Source organism: Eublepharis macularius, chromosome 18 (genome assembly GCF_028583425.1).
Source record: "Eublepharis macularius isolate TG4126 chromosome 18, MPM_Emac_v1.0, whole genome shotgun sequence".
Classification (NCBI taxonomy): Eukaryota; Metazoa; Chordata; class Lepidosauria; order Squamata; family Eublepharidae; genus Eublepharis; species Eublepharis macularius.
In genome coordinates this window covers 9,421,316-9,433,603 of record NC_072807.1, presented here as the reverse complement: position 1 = coordinate 9,433,603, position 12,288 = coordinate 9,421,316, and the positions used below count along the sequence as shown (strand labels likewise).

The 12,288-nt window shown below is 46.7% G+C and overlaps 1 protein-coding gene across 1 annotated transcript; it reads right to left on the bottom strand.

The window, feature by feature from the left end:
- Window positions 1-241: 241 nt before the first annotated feature.
- Window positions 242-11,864, bottom strand: MAB21L3 (mab-21 like 3). Its single transcript, XM_055002221.1, has 6 exons — window positions 11,442-11,864; window positions 8,218-8,358; window positions 7,113-7,404; window positions 4,978-5,159; window positions 3,779-3,973; window positions 242-1,400 (listed from the first exon to the last, which is right to left on the bottom strand). Exons 1-6 carry the CDS (start codon window positions 11,550-11,552, stop codon window positions 1,167-1,169), a joined length of 1,155 nt encoding a protein of 384 aa, XP_054858196.1. The 5' UTR covers window positions 11,553-11,864; the 3' UTR covers window positions 242-1,166.
- Between the last annotated feature and the right edge of the window lie 424 nt (window positions 11,865-12,288).

Genomic DNA, 12,288 nt, shown 5'->3' with positions numbered 1-12,288 from the left:
TTTCAGAAAAAAATCGAGAACTTTCTTTGATTATGTAGCTGAAAATTAAGAAAAACTAACAATAATTATTAGTAAAATAGACTAATTGTCAAATGAGTAGTTTAAAATGTTCTATAATATATTTTAATGTAAGTATGGGGATGGAGGGGAGAAATGTCCTGCATGTCTATTCTGTTATATATTTAATTATCTTTGATCTATACAACCATGTTAAACATTTTTTGTTCTTTTATGTACTGTTTATTATCATTTTGTTTTTAAAAAGAAAATACATATAAATCTTTTTTAAAAGCATTGTTAGAACTCAAAGGGATGCTTGTGAAGGGGGTTAGAGCGAGTTCCCAAGGACCAGGATCCCTTGCGAACAGCTGCGTCTGCACGTGACGCTATCTTCAGGGTCCTTGCAAGGCTTCTAAGCATTCCCACCTCGCCTGTCACCTGCAGCACATTGTGGCTTCAGCCACCTCTCCCTCTCTTCCTTAGAAATGTTGTGGCACAATGCCTTGCTCCACACAGGCCCTTCCCGGCAAAGCAAACCCCGAGGACATGCAACTGAATGCACGCTCTGCCCTCATAGGCATCTTTTCCACCTTTCCTCCTTCTCTAGCTCCACCTTTGTTAGTCTTAGTCCAAAAAGCACTGCGCATGTTGATGGTAACAATGACAACAAGCGGCCACTGCTGCTGGAGTGCCTCTCACCCAGGCCAGGGTGACGGGGGCAACAGATGTAGTCATGATGGAGGGCCATCCTAAGGGGCTCTGCTCAGAATCCTACGCAGTTCTATTCAATGGGGCTTCTCTCAGAAAAGCCCTGATCTCGATAGCCCAGGTGAGCCTGATCTTGGCAGATCTCAGAAGCTCAGCAGATCTCAGAAGCTCAGCAAGGTTGGCCTTAGTTAGTAATTGGTTGGGAGACTGCCAGCGAAGACCAGGGTTGCAGAGGCAGGCAACGGCAAACCACCTCTGATAGTCTCTTGCCTTGAAAACCCCACCAACCCGTGTACGTTGTCCACGTCTTCCCTGGAGGCAAGAGATGGACTGAAGCAAACAAATCCTGAGAGGCAGAACACCACAAGGCCTTGTTTCACTTTGTGCCTCTCTGTGCTGGCTTCCCACCCCCACGTACTCGGATGAGCAGCTGCAAAGCCTTCCTTCCCACTTTCCGCTCAGTCCTGGGGAAGCGCAGGGTTTTCCAAAAAGATGGCCAGCTTTCCTGCCACCGCATCCAAGTCATTGGTGTTGGCATACTTCAGCAGGTTGGTGTCCTTGAGGAAATAATGCTTCAGAAAATGCTGGCTCACACATTTGTGCAGCTTCTGGACGACTCTCAGGAAGGCTTTGCGGAAACAGTGCCAGTCCTTGCAGCGAGGGTACTTCTCACAAGTCCAGAAAAGCACCATCTGCCAAAGGTGTAGGGATATTATTTATATACTTACAGAATTTTTACCCCACCTTTCTGCCCTCATTAATGCCACTAGATTAAAAACATGCATATTAAAAACCCATCTTAAAAACCATTATAACCAGCTAACTCCAGAGTGGGAATTATCTTGCGGGGTTCCACAGGGCTCAGTCTTATCCCCCATCCTGTTCAGCCTCTATGTGAAGCCTTTAGTAGCAACCAGGGCTTTTTTTCAGGGGGAACGCGGGGGAACGGAGTTCCGGCACCTCTTGAAAATGGTCACATGGCTGGTGGCCCCGCCCCCTGATCTCCAGACAGAGGAGATCTAAACTCCCCTCTGTCTGGAGATCAGGGGGCGTGGCCAACAGCCATGTGACCATTTTCTCTGAGGGCAACCCACTGAGTTCCACCACCTCTTTTCCCAGAAAAAAGCCCTGGTAGCAACAGAATAGGATGCCATCAATATGCAGAAGACATCCAGCTCGATAGCACTGTGGGATGCAGTAGAGATCTGGGGTCGCTGCCTGACAGCTGTGGTCAAATGGCTGAAAGCAATCAAATTAAAACTGAACCCAGACAAGATGGAAGTGATGCTGGTTGGGAAGGCAGGGATCTTGAATGAGTTTGTCTGACACCTGAAGACTCAATTAAGAGCTTAAGGGTTATACTGGATCCAGCGCTACTTCTAGAAAAGCAAGTTAAAATAAACTAACAAATGAGGCTTATCCTGGTATAGTTAACCAATACAACAGTGGGACACACCCACCCGGGAATAACAACACTAACAACTTACACAATAATCAAAATTGCTTATAATAAAGTGTCAAGCGCTCAAGCAATAATCAACATACAACAAGATTCATATCAATCAATTTCCAAAAGTTTGTAAACAATTTCCAAAAGTTTGTAAAGGTAATTCATGTGAACATTTTATATAGTCAATTCCAATTGAAAAAACGTACACCCCCCTGCAGGGAGAAAACTCCGGGACCAAGTCAAAAATAAGTAAGGTTCATATCTCTATTTGTAAGTGTCTTCTTTCTTTTCTTCTTACAATTGACTCAGCAGACCTGTGGAGATTTGAATGCGGAGTCCAAACTGGGGCTGGCTATCACGCATGCAGATTTCGTCACTAGCTAGACTAGTGGTGTCAGCGTCACTCTACGGGCTGTATGACTGAACAACAGTAAACACGGTGGACCATTTGCAAGCCCCTGAGGAAGTCCGTGTGATGAAATCTGCGTGTGTGATAGCTGGCTCTGTGTTCGAATGTCCACTGGTCTGCTGAGTCAATCGTAACAATTGTAACATCCCTCTGTTAGTTTCATGCCATGAAAAACCCACCAGGGGTTGCCATAAGTCAACTATAACTTGACTCTTCGACCCCAGTTGGCGTTGGTTCCCAGTTCCTTATTCATATTTCCTATTCACGATCCCAACCACAAATATTGAGGCTAATTGAACAGCTCTGCAACCCCAAATAAAGTTTGGACCACCACATGCCATGTGCTGCCACATTGAGGGGATTCTGCCACGGGGACCAATGCTGTCTTTTGGGCCAAAGCCCAGTTCTTGTGCTAGCAGCTCCAAAGTGGGATGCCCCGAGGGAAAAAGCAAATGCAGAAACTGAGAGGAAGCTGTACCCCAAAACAATTCTTGGCCCAAATCCCTTTACTCTGAAGACTGTCCCCTATAATAAGACATGTACTGACCAGTCCAAATACTGGTTCTGGTGCAAAGAGCTTCTATTTGGGTTACCTCCAAGAACCTTGCATTTAGAACAGAGCACCCGGGGCAACCTAAATCCGGCGGCACCCGTCCCCACACATGCGCATGCGCACAAAGCACACGCTCCCAGTGTGTGATGACGTCACTTCCATGACGTCATCATGCAGGGCACTCCCTCCAGGAGTGTGCCTGCCATTCCGGCTGCCGTGGCTCTCCCAACCCTGCTGTGCAGCCAGCTGTGATGCCGCCAGAGGGCTGAGAGTGCGTGGCAAGCCAGCCACCCTGTCAGCGCTTCAGGCTGCCCTCCCATGCCTCCGTCCACACTGCTGCTGGAGGGCCAGCAGCACGCAGCAAGTGGGCCGCCCCATCAGCGTGGCAGTGTCCAGCCACCTGTGCTGCTGCTGGAGGGCTGGGAGCACATGCTCCCAGCTAGCAGCCGCTCCCGGCATCCTCTGTTTGTTGGCGCCCAGGGCAAGCAACCCCCCTGCTCCCTCTAAATTCGGCCCTGATTTGGAATGAAATTTGGAATAGTTAACTAGAATGTCTGCCTGGCCCCTGCATCTCAAAATAAAGTCTGGAACACCACATGCCATACACCGCTGCATTCAGGGGACTCTGCCCTCCAAGGGAACCAATGCTGTTTCCTACCTGCAGGTGAAAGGATGTGAGAACCGGCTTGCTCCCTGCACACCAAACATCCTCCTTCATCTGCCTCATCACCCGGAAGCAAGTCATGCGACACCCGCCATCCTCATCAAGTCCCTGCATCAGGACATGCTCAGCTCGAGTGAAGCTCTTCTGCCAGTGGTAATTGGAATAGGCCCAGAGGTCAAAGCCAAAAGACTGCGGACAAAGCAAGCAGAAAGATCGGGGGAAAGAAGGAAGGCTAGCAAGTACCAGGAGGCCCTGGCGCCAGAACCCACCCTAGGAAAGTGCCTCGATAGAATGCTATTTCTAGTCCTTAGGTCAGCCTGCCCCATCCCTGGTGGGTTCCAAGGCTATGAAACAGATTCAAAAGCACCAAATGTATACTTTAAATATTATGGAATAATGGCCCATTGAAAGCACTTAGTATTTATCACAAAGTCTGTCTGAATTGGAGACTCTTACAAAGATAGTTTCAGGAGGATAGCCATATTAGCCTGCACTAAAAGAGCAAGATTTGAGTCCAGTAGCACCTTAAAGACCAACACAATTTCCAAGGTGCAAGTTTTGAAAGTTGAAGCTCCCATGATTAGATAGGGGAGCTTTGACTCTCGAAAGCTTATACTTTGGAAACCTTCTTGGTCCTTAAGGTGCTACTGGACTCAAATCTTTTTCTTATAAAGATGATGCACAAACGTTGGCTTTTGTGTTTCTCCTGCAGGAGGGCGCCCCATGCATCTGAGGAGCAGCCACCAAGGATGGATGACTTGGCTTCTATAATTAGCTTCTCTTGGAATGAGGGGACAAGCAAAACATGGTATCATCACTCTCTAATACCTGATATTAGAGAAACATGATAAAAAATCTGGAAGTGACCATCTTCTTTAGCAGGAATGATGGGAAAGACACCCTTCCCTAGAACCTGTCCCCCAGGAGTAATGTTTGAGACAGATATAAGCTATTTATGGGAGATGAGGTGCACTAAGACTCCTGGGGCTACCCTCTTATCTCTAAAGAAGGGTGAGGGGATGAAATCTGCAGGGGCAACACATGCACTCACAATGCCACACTGGTGATTAACACCAGTTGGGCCATCTTAATGAGTTGCCTAAAGTCGTTGTGGCCTAACTGTTGTTGTTCTCTCTCTGCACACCCTTGTGCAAGAGGGCTTGGAACTCACATTCTCCAGGTAGTACCGATACCTTAACACACCCCACTTTTTCCTGGCAAGGCCAGCGCTTGATGCATCGGGGCCACTCGCACTTTTGAGGCCAACAAGTTGGGATCTCGACTGATGGAACCAGCTCGACCTCCACCTGGAAATCGGGGGTCTCGACAGCAACATGGACTGCAGAGCTGTAACCTTCCACAATACTGACTTTGTCTGGAGAAGCAATATCAAGAGGAACTGGATCAAGAGGCTGGCCTAAAGTACCAGCCCAACTAGGTGGGACTGGAGGATCTCTGAACATGGCAGAAACAACCCAAACTGTCTCTAGTGTGGAAAAGGCCATTTTGCAGTTAAGAGTATGTCACTTAGAGTGAAAATGCATGTTGTGAATTATTGGGGATGTTCAAGTGCAGGATTTTCTGTGTGGTCCTCAATTCACGTGCAGGCTGTTCATCCTCGGCGCACGTGCATGCTGCTTTCACGGGAACTCCCTTTGTGCGATTGCGTCTGCAAGTGAGTCCAGAGGGGAAAGCACCAATTCAGCTCTGCTTTCACTGTGAGAACAAGTACTGTAGGCTCCTTTGACTTGCCGATTTGCATTTCTTTAAGGTGTGAGAAAGTGTCAAGTTCTGCATTTCCACAAATGCATGTGGGATGCGGGGGAAACTGGGATACTTTTAGCAGTTGAGGAGGGAACTGATATTAAACACATGAATGTGCTCACGTGGTGCAAATTGAAGTGTGACTATGTGAGCAAATTAACATATTATCATGAAGTTGGGAGGGGGACATGCGAAATGAGGTTCACTTGAGTGTCCCTAGGTACTTAGTAACATGTATTTCCACCCTTAGACAGCTGAGTTACAAGAATAGACAGCTCAAGGAAAGATCTGTCTGGTAGCTAGTCTACAAGGAAATTAAACTTCAGCAACTCTCTAAGAGAAAATCAAGTAACTGCATTCTGTTTTGTGGGGTTGGGCTTTAAATGGACCGTCGTTGAAATCAAGATAATTTCTCTTTTGCACCAAACTGGAAGAGTCCAACACTGCCTGCAACAGAGGAATGGTGGATAAAGGTTGTTGGAACTTTCAATGACGGCAAAACTTACTTCAGTGGTTAGAGAGAAGACAATATGTTCATTTATTGTTGAATGGAAACCCCTTATAGACTTTTTTACATGAACTAGATAATATGGGGCCCATAGGATTGCTTTCTAAGTTGATGACTTGTGGATTTATGGACATTTCGACATTAGAAAACGTTAGAAACATTAGAAAAAAGAGAGCCTTTATCTTTAACTAAGAGAAAATTTGAACATACTAATATTTGTCATGGAGAAAATCAGAAACTTCATTTAGTTTATATAGTTTTTCTTTATCCTTTATGGGTTTTTTTTGTTTCTATGATCTGTTATTTTTATTTGTGTGTTTATTTTTGTGTAATTGTATTTTTGTTTTTTTCTTTTCTATTATATAAAACTCTTAATAAGATAACTTCTCTTTTATTCCCTACATTCATTGTATGTAATTTGTTTCTGCCTGTGCCTTCATCAACAAGCAGTCTACAGGGCTGCAAAGTTTGCCGTTCATTTCTAGACTTCCTCACTAGCAATGGTATCCAATGGGGAAGTCATTACTCCACAACCAGACAGGCTGTCCCCAGAGATTTGATCTAAGGAGAACCTACCACAGCTGTCTCTTTTCCCCACCATCACACAACAGGCCAGGTGAAACCTACCTCCTGCAAGGAAGGTTGGCCCATGATTGTAAATTAACCTTGGCCACTGAAGAATGCGGTCTCCAGCCCGTGTTACTTGGGGCCTGCTGCAGTTGATTCCTGTATTATTTAGACGTTTATACCCCACTTTCTCCTCAAAACCATTCACAACCCTATTCTCCCCTCCACCAATTCATCCTCCCAACAACCCTGTGAGGTGGGTGTGTGCGACTGGCCCAAGGTCACCCAGGGAGCATTATAGCAGAACAGCGATTTGAAGCCAGGTCTCCCAGACGCTAGTCCAACACTCTACCCACCACACCACAGTGCCTTTCAGTGGCGTGTAACCCCACCCCGAGGGGTTCTCCCCACCCAATGTTAAAACTGGAGTGGCGGGAGGCAGAAAGAGATTGTGTGGAAGCGCTGCTCAAAAGTCTGTGGTAGACTCACCCGTGAGACTGCAAGTTTGGATCGATTTCTCTACGAGGTCTCGGAGGACAGCGAGGACTCTGGCGGGCACAAGGTCTCCCTGAATGTTGACGTCGGCCTCGTGCCACTGTGGGAGGCTCTTGGAGAACTGCTCCACTTCCAGCCACTGCTGGGGCTCCTCGGGGTCCCTGACCGGAGACAGGAGCTTTGCTCCATTCACTGTATAGTAACGCCAGTGCCGCACTTGGCGATCTTTGTACCCCGTCAAGCCAACCAAGGGGACAGTGATGAGGAAATGGCTGGGTGCTAAGACCTGGACGAAAGCAGAAAGGAGACAGGACAGGAAACAGAAGAAACAAAGGCAGGGGAGGAATGGGATTTCCTCACCCTACAAGTTCCCTACCCCCCGCCCCCATTGCCACCGCCATCACCAAGCCCCTGGCACAGCTCTCAGCATCACTGCCACCACCCACTGGGCTCCCTGCCCACCCACCCCAACATCACCACCGCCCCAAGCCTAGTGTGGTTCCCCTCTCCCGTTGCTACAGCCCTCTCCTGTCCCTGCAATTTCTTTGTGGATCTCCACTGGTTTCTCTTAATCTCTTCCTGGTGGGTAGATGGCGCAGACACTACATGGTTTGTTCTAAGATGCTGCCCAGGGTTCACACCCGGTTACTTCTTTATTGATCTAGTACTGTGCTAGGAGGACACCTTCTTAGCAGGTCAGTCTAAAGGTTCTCAAGCGGTATCTGAGTCGTGGCAGCCAGCCAGTTCCCAGGATGCTTTCCTGAGAACCCTGGGTCTAAGGTGAGTTTCCCAACAAGGAAAGGCACCTTCCCCTTTCCTTCTGTAACACAGAAGAGACAAGTCCACAGAGGGTTCATGACTGAGCTACAATCATACACAACTATTATGTTGACACTGGTGTGCTTTGAAGGATGCCACACAGACAGTGTATCTCATCAAGGCTGCAGTTCAGAAACGTGCAGCCTGAGGAGCTGAACACTGCCCCTTTAATCATGGGACCTGCGGTAGGAGCAGCACCTCTCCCTTCGAAGGGAAACGGACTCATGCGCTCCTTCACTGCACAGGAGCGAGGATGGGAGGGAAGGATTTGGGCCCTTACTTTCAGGTTCTCATGATGAACGCCAGAGCTGGAGATGGCCTGGAAACGGGAGTCCTTCTTGCTAATTTCAGCCGTCAGCCGCTGGATTGTTTTCTGCACCTCAGCCACAGTTGTGGACACCATACGGTGCCTCAGGTCCACCTGCAGGTGTAACACAATGTATCTGCCACACAGCTGCAAACGGCCTCAAACTGCTTGCCATAGCTGTTGAGCCAGGGGTCCCTAGATGCATGTACACACATGGTTTCCTGGACCCAGGACTACGCTTTCAGGATGAAGCACTTCTGGCAGGAGTAGGTTTGCACCTTGTGAAAGTAAGAAAAATGTGTTTGGCAGGAGCCTCGCAAATCTGATAAGGAGGGCTTTAAACTAAATCCTATGGGGGAGGGGGACACACACCCCTCAAAAACTAGTATGATACCAATTATTGGTCATAAAAGGACTAATGATGAGTGGGGAGTGACATATGTGCAGACGCCCATTGATTTGTAGGTAAAGACAAAATATGAAGCACTCCGGGCACATAAACCACAGATTCTGACGTCTCTTGACACTAACGCTCAGAGTATGGGAAACAAACAAGAGGAACCTGAAGTCTTAATACAGGAAGGGAACTACGGCCTAACTGGCATTACTGAAACTTGGTGGGAGGAGACACACGAAAGGAATATTAAGACTCAGGGGTATAACTTGTTGAAAAGGAATAGACCAATAAGGAAGGGTGGAGGAGTGGCGTTATTTGTCAAGGACGTAGATACTTGTGAGCAAATACCTGAATCTGAGCACGGAAGGTCAGTTCAGCACCTCTGTGCAAAAATAAAAGGAGAAAGAAATAATTGCACTATTACGGGGTGGGCGGGGCAGGGGGGGGGTTGCTATAAACTACCAAGCCAGACAGAGGACTTGGATGATTACACTCCTAGACCAGATTACAAAATTTTCAAAGAGATAGGGCACAGTTATCATGGGAGATTTCAATGTTGGAATTCAAACTTAGCCAAAAATGTAAGATCTAATAAATCCCTGGCTTGCCTTGCTTCATCTTCCAGAAGGTGGAGAAGGAGATAGCAGTGAGAAGGGGTAGATAGCTGTGAATTTCCTATATTGTGCAGCGGGTTGGACTAGATGGCCTTTGGTGTTCCTTCCAGCTCTGTGTTTCTATGAATTATGGAGTGTGTGTACACAAACATGGGGAAAGGGTGCCTCGGCCAGTCTGTTTGTGTGCCTTCCAGAGCTATGCAAATCAGAATGAATAGAAAGGGAGAGGGTCGCTGCCAACTCAGGAGTCAAAACAGGTAGAGAAAGGTCATCATAACTATAACATGCAAGTGCTGAATTAGAATACTTCAAGAAATTAAAACATTTTCTGTCATCCTTCCTTAAACAGAGACTTGGTTTCTTTACACGTTATAATTTTAATAACTCAACAGGAGCCATTTTTAGAAACATTGTTGACTGTTCTAAACATGCTGTCTCACACTATAACCTTTTACTGTTGCTTTAGAGCACTTCTTCCTTGAGTTAATGTCATTTATTACTTCATTATACTTTTGTTTATCTTCGCCTCACATTTTCTGGTAAGTATGAAGAAAATGACTGTCTCTTCATTGCATCTGTAGTGAGCTTTACCTCAGGAAAGCTCATGCTGAATACCTCATGCTAGTCTTTACGGTGCCGCTCGACTTTGGTTTTGTTTCACAAAAGAGGCAAAATTCTTTATTCCTTGTGCTAAGTTATCAAAATGTCTCATTACATCTGGAGCATGGAAAGTTTTTGGGGGGGGGGGGAGAAAATTACTGTACTCCCTAGCAGGCTACAGTATGAAGTTTACCTGCAAGAACTTTGCGTAGTAGATGAGCTAAGAACAACCCAGTCTTCACCCCACTGCTCCTAAAAGAGCTTTCAATGATGTTATTATTGGGACTTTTTGAGGCTTTTGTGAGCTTCCACTGTGGGTTTTTGAATTTGACAATGTGCTCTCTGACCTCAGCTGAAGGGCAAACCAAGCACTGCTTTGTGTTGGCAAAACGTCCAAGCTTTTTTTTTTTTAATTTAATTGATTTTCAAACACAACATAACAAACACCATCTAGGCACAGACATAACATTCAAAGTTACATAAGGGAATAGAGAAAAATGTGTGTGTGTGTGAGAGAGAGAGAGAGAGAAAGAGAGAGAGAGAACAGGCAATGTTGACTCAACTAGTAATGGAGGACTTTTTAACTTTATCTTGTACTATGTAGAACTCAGAGAGGAAATTTTTAATGGCATTTCCCCCTTTTTTCGACAGCATTTCCATGTGTGCTACAAATCTAATCTCTTTTCCACAGTTTGAGGAAGGGTTCAGGTAAACGTTGGTGTTGGGTACTTCAGAGTGCCATAATTCAGAGTACCAAAGGTGCACTGATAAAGATCCAGCCGACTTCAGCATGGACGCTATCAGCCCCTTTGATGACACTTTATGTTCCCCCCAGGTTGTTCATAGGGCCAGTGCTGGTGTGGCATAGATAACTTGATGTGTGATATTTTCCATTTCCCCAATGCTGCACCTTCAGTTCCAGATAACTCCATATAAAAATTCTCCTCCTTCTTCCCTCAAACTGGGTATGGTTTGTTTGGTACCTCCTGTCACCTAGAGGGGTGTCACCTTCAAAAGCTGGAGAGAGATTCGCAGTAAGGGGTGGGAAGGAACTGTCCTCACTTCCAGGGACCAAACATCAGCTCAGCTTCCTGGGCAACAAGGAATCAGCCTAACACAAGAAATGTTCACAGAGGGAAAGGGCAGGCCTAAAGAAAAGATGCACCATGTCAGCATTAGCACACCCAACCAAATGAGAACGTCCCAGTTCTGCCATCCTTCAGTCACACTCCTAGGAGATTTTGTGCTTCTCCAGCCCTTGTGATGTGAACCCGCCCCCCCCCCCCGCCTTCTCAGGATCTTTCATTCAAATCCTCGTTCCGCCATAGAAATTTGCTGGGTGAGCCTGATCCAGTCGCACTCCCTCAGCCTAACCTACCTCACAGGGTTGTTTTGAGGATAAAAGGGAAGAGGGGAGAAGGATGTAAGCTGCTTTAGCTCCCTGTTGGAGAGAAAGGCAGATAAATAAAATGTGTTTAGGAGATTTTTAAGCCATTTTACTTTTAACATTTCTTTGGGCACAATTTCCATGCCTGAGTTCTAAACCTTTTGAAGGTCATGGAGAAATCTTCCAGAAATGCCCTTACCTTTCTCTGGAGGTAGCCCTGCACCGCCTCTTCTGTGAGCTGCTTCATGGCAGAGGCAGGCTTCCTTGGCAGGCCCTTTCGGTAGAGAGCACCAGTGGCAAAGATTTTCATAGGTAGCTTTTCTCACCAGAAAGCCTTGGTGTTTCTTGCAAGCAGAGAAAGAGGGAAGCAAGCCACCTTTCTGCTCCGCATTACCCTCAGCTTGGCATGTAAAGCCATTCCTAATATTGCTCCCAAATATATTTCTGTTGAAGATCTTTAAAAAAATTGCAATCCTGGGTACTGGGAGATTGAGAAAGTTCCAAACAATAATTAAAGCACTTTCTCAGCTATGCGGGAGATGTGGCATTTTCTAAAAGTCTGCTGTTCTTCCTTGCCCTTCTGCACCAGATTTCCAGCCTCCCTCGTTCCTCTGCAGCGGTGTGGTTATTTGTACACACTGTGGGGCTGCAGGACACGGCCTCTGGTTCTTATCTCTCTTTTCTCTCTCCTGCAGTATTGACAGTAAATGCCATGCCACCGGGGTCCTGCCTGCAGTTTGCTTTGCTTTCTTGACTGTAAACACACGCTGGGATGTTTCTTGTCAGCCGCCAGCTGCTCAGACATGCATGTGTGTGTGCAAGTGGCTCTGAAAGGGAAACAATCGATCGACTTCTTCATCAATCGAACAAGAGCGGGTGGCTTTTTGCAAAAGGTCACGTCATGACAGAAGCACATTGCAGAGCCCTCACAAAGTCAGAGGACTGCTAGAAAGGGCCTTGGCTTGGCTTTGCAGCATATGAGTGGCCCTGGTGGTCTTTTTGCAGCGTGCGCATCGAGTGCCCCACAATGTAAAAGGGAAGCATCA

Bases quoted from the DNA above. Each gene is read 5' to 3' on its own strand.
- MAB21L3 (XM_055002221.1), bottom strand. From the start codon at position 11,552: ATGAAAATCTTTGCCACTGGTGCTCTCTACCGAAAGGGCCTGCCAAGG. The intron at 7,405-8,217 runs GTAAGGGCCCAA...GCTTTCGTCCAG, and splicing joins TTCATCATGAGAACCTGAAA to GTCTTAGCACCCAGCCATTT. The intron at 5,160-7,112 runs GTGAGTCTACCA...TTGCTTCTCCAG, and splicing joins CCAAACTTGCAGTCTCACGG to ACAAAGTCAGTATTGTGGAA.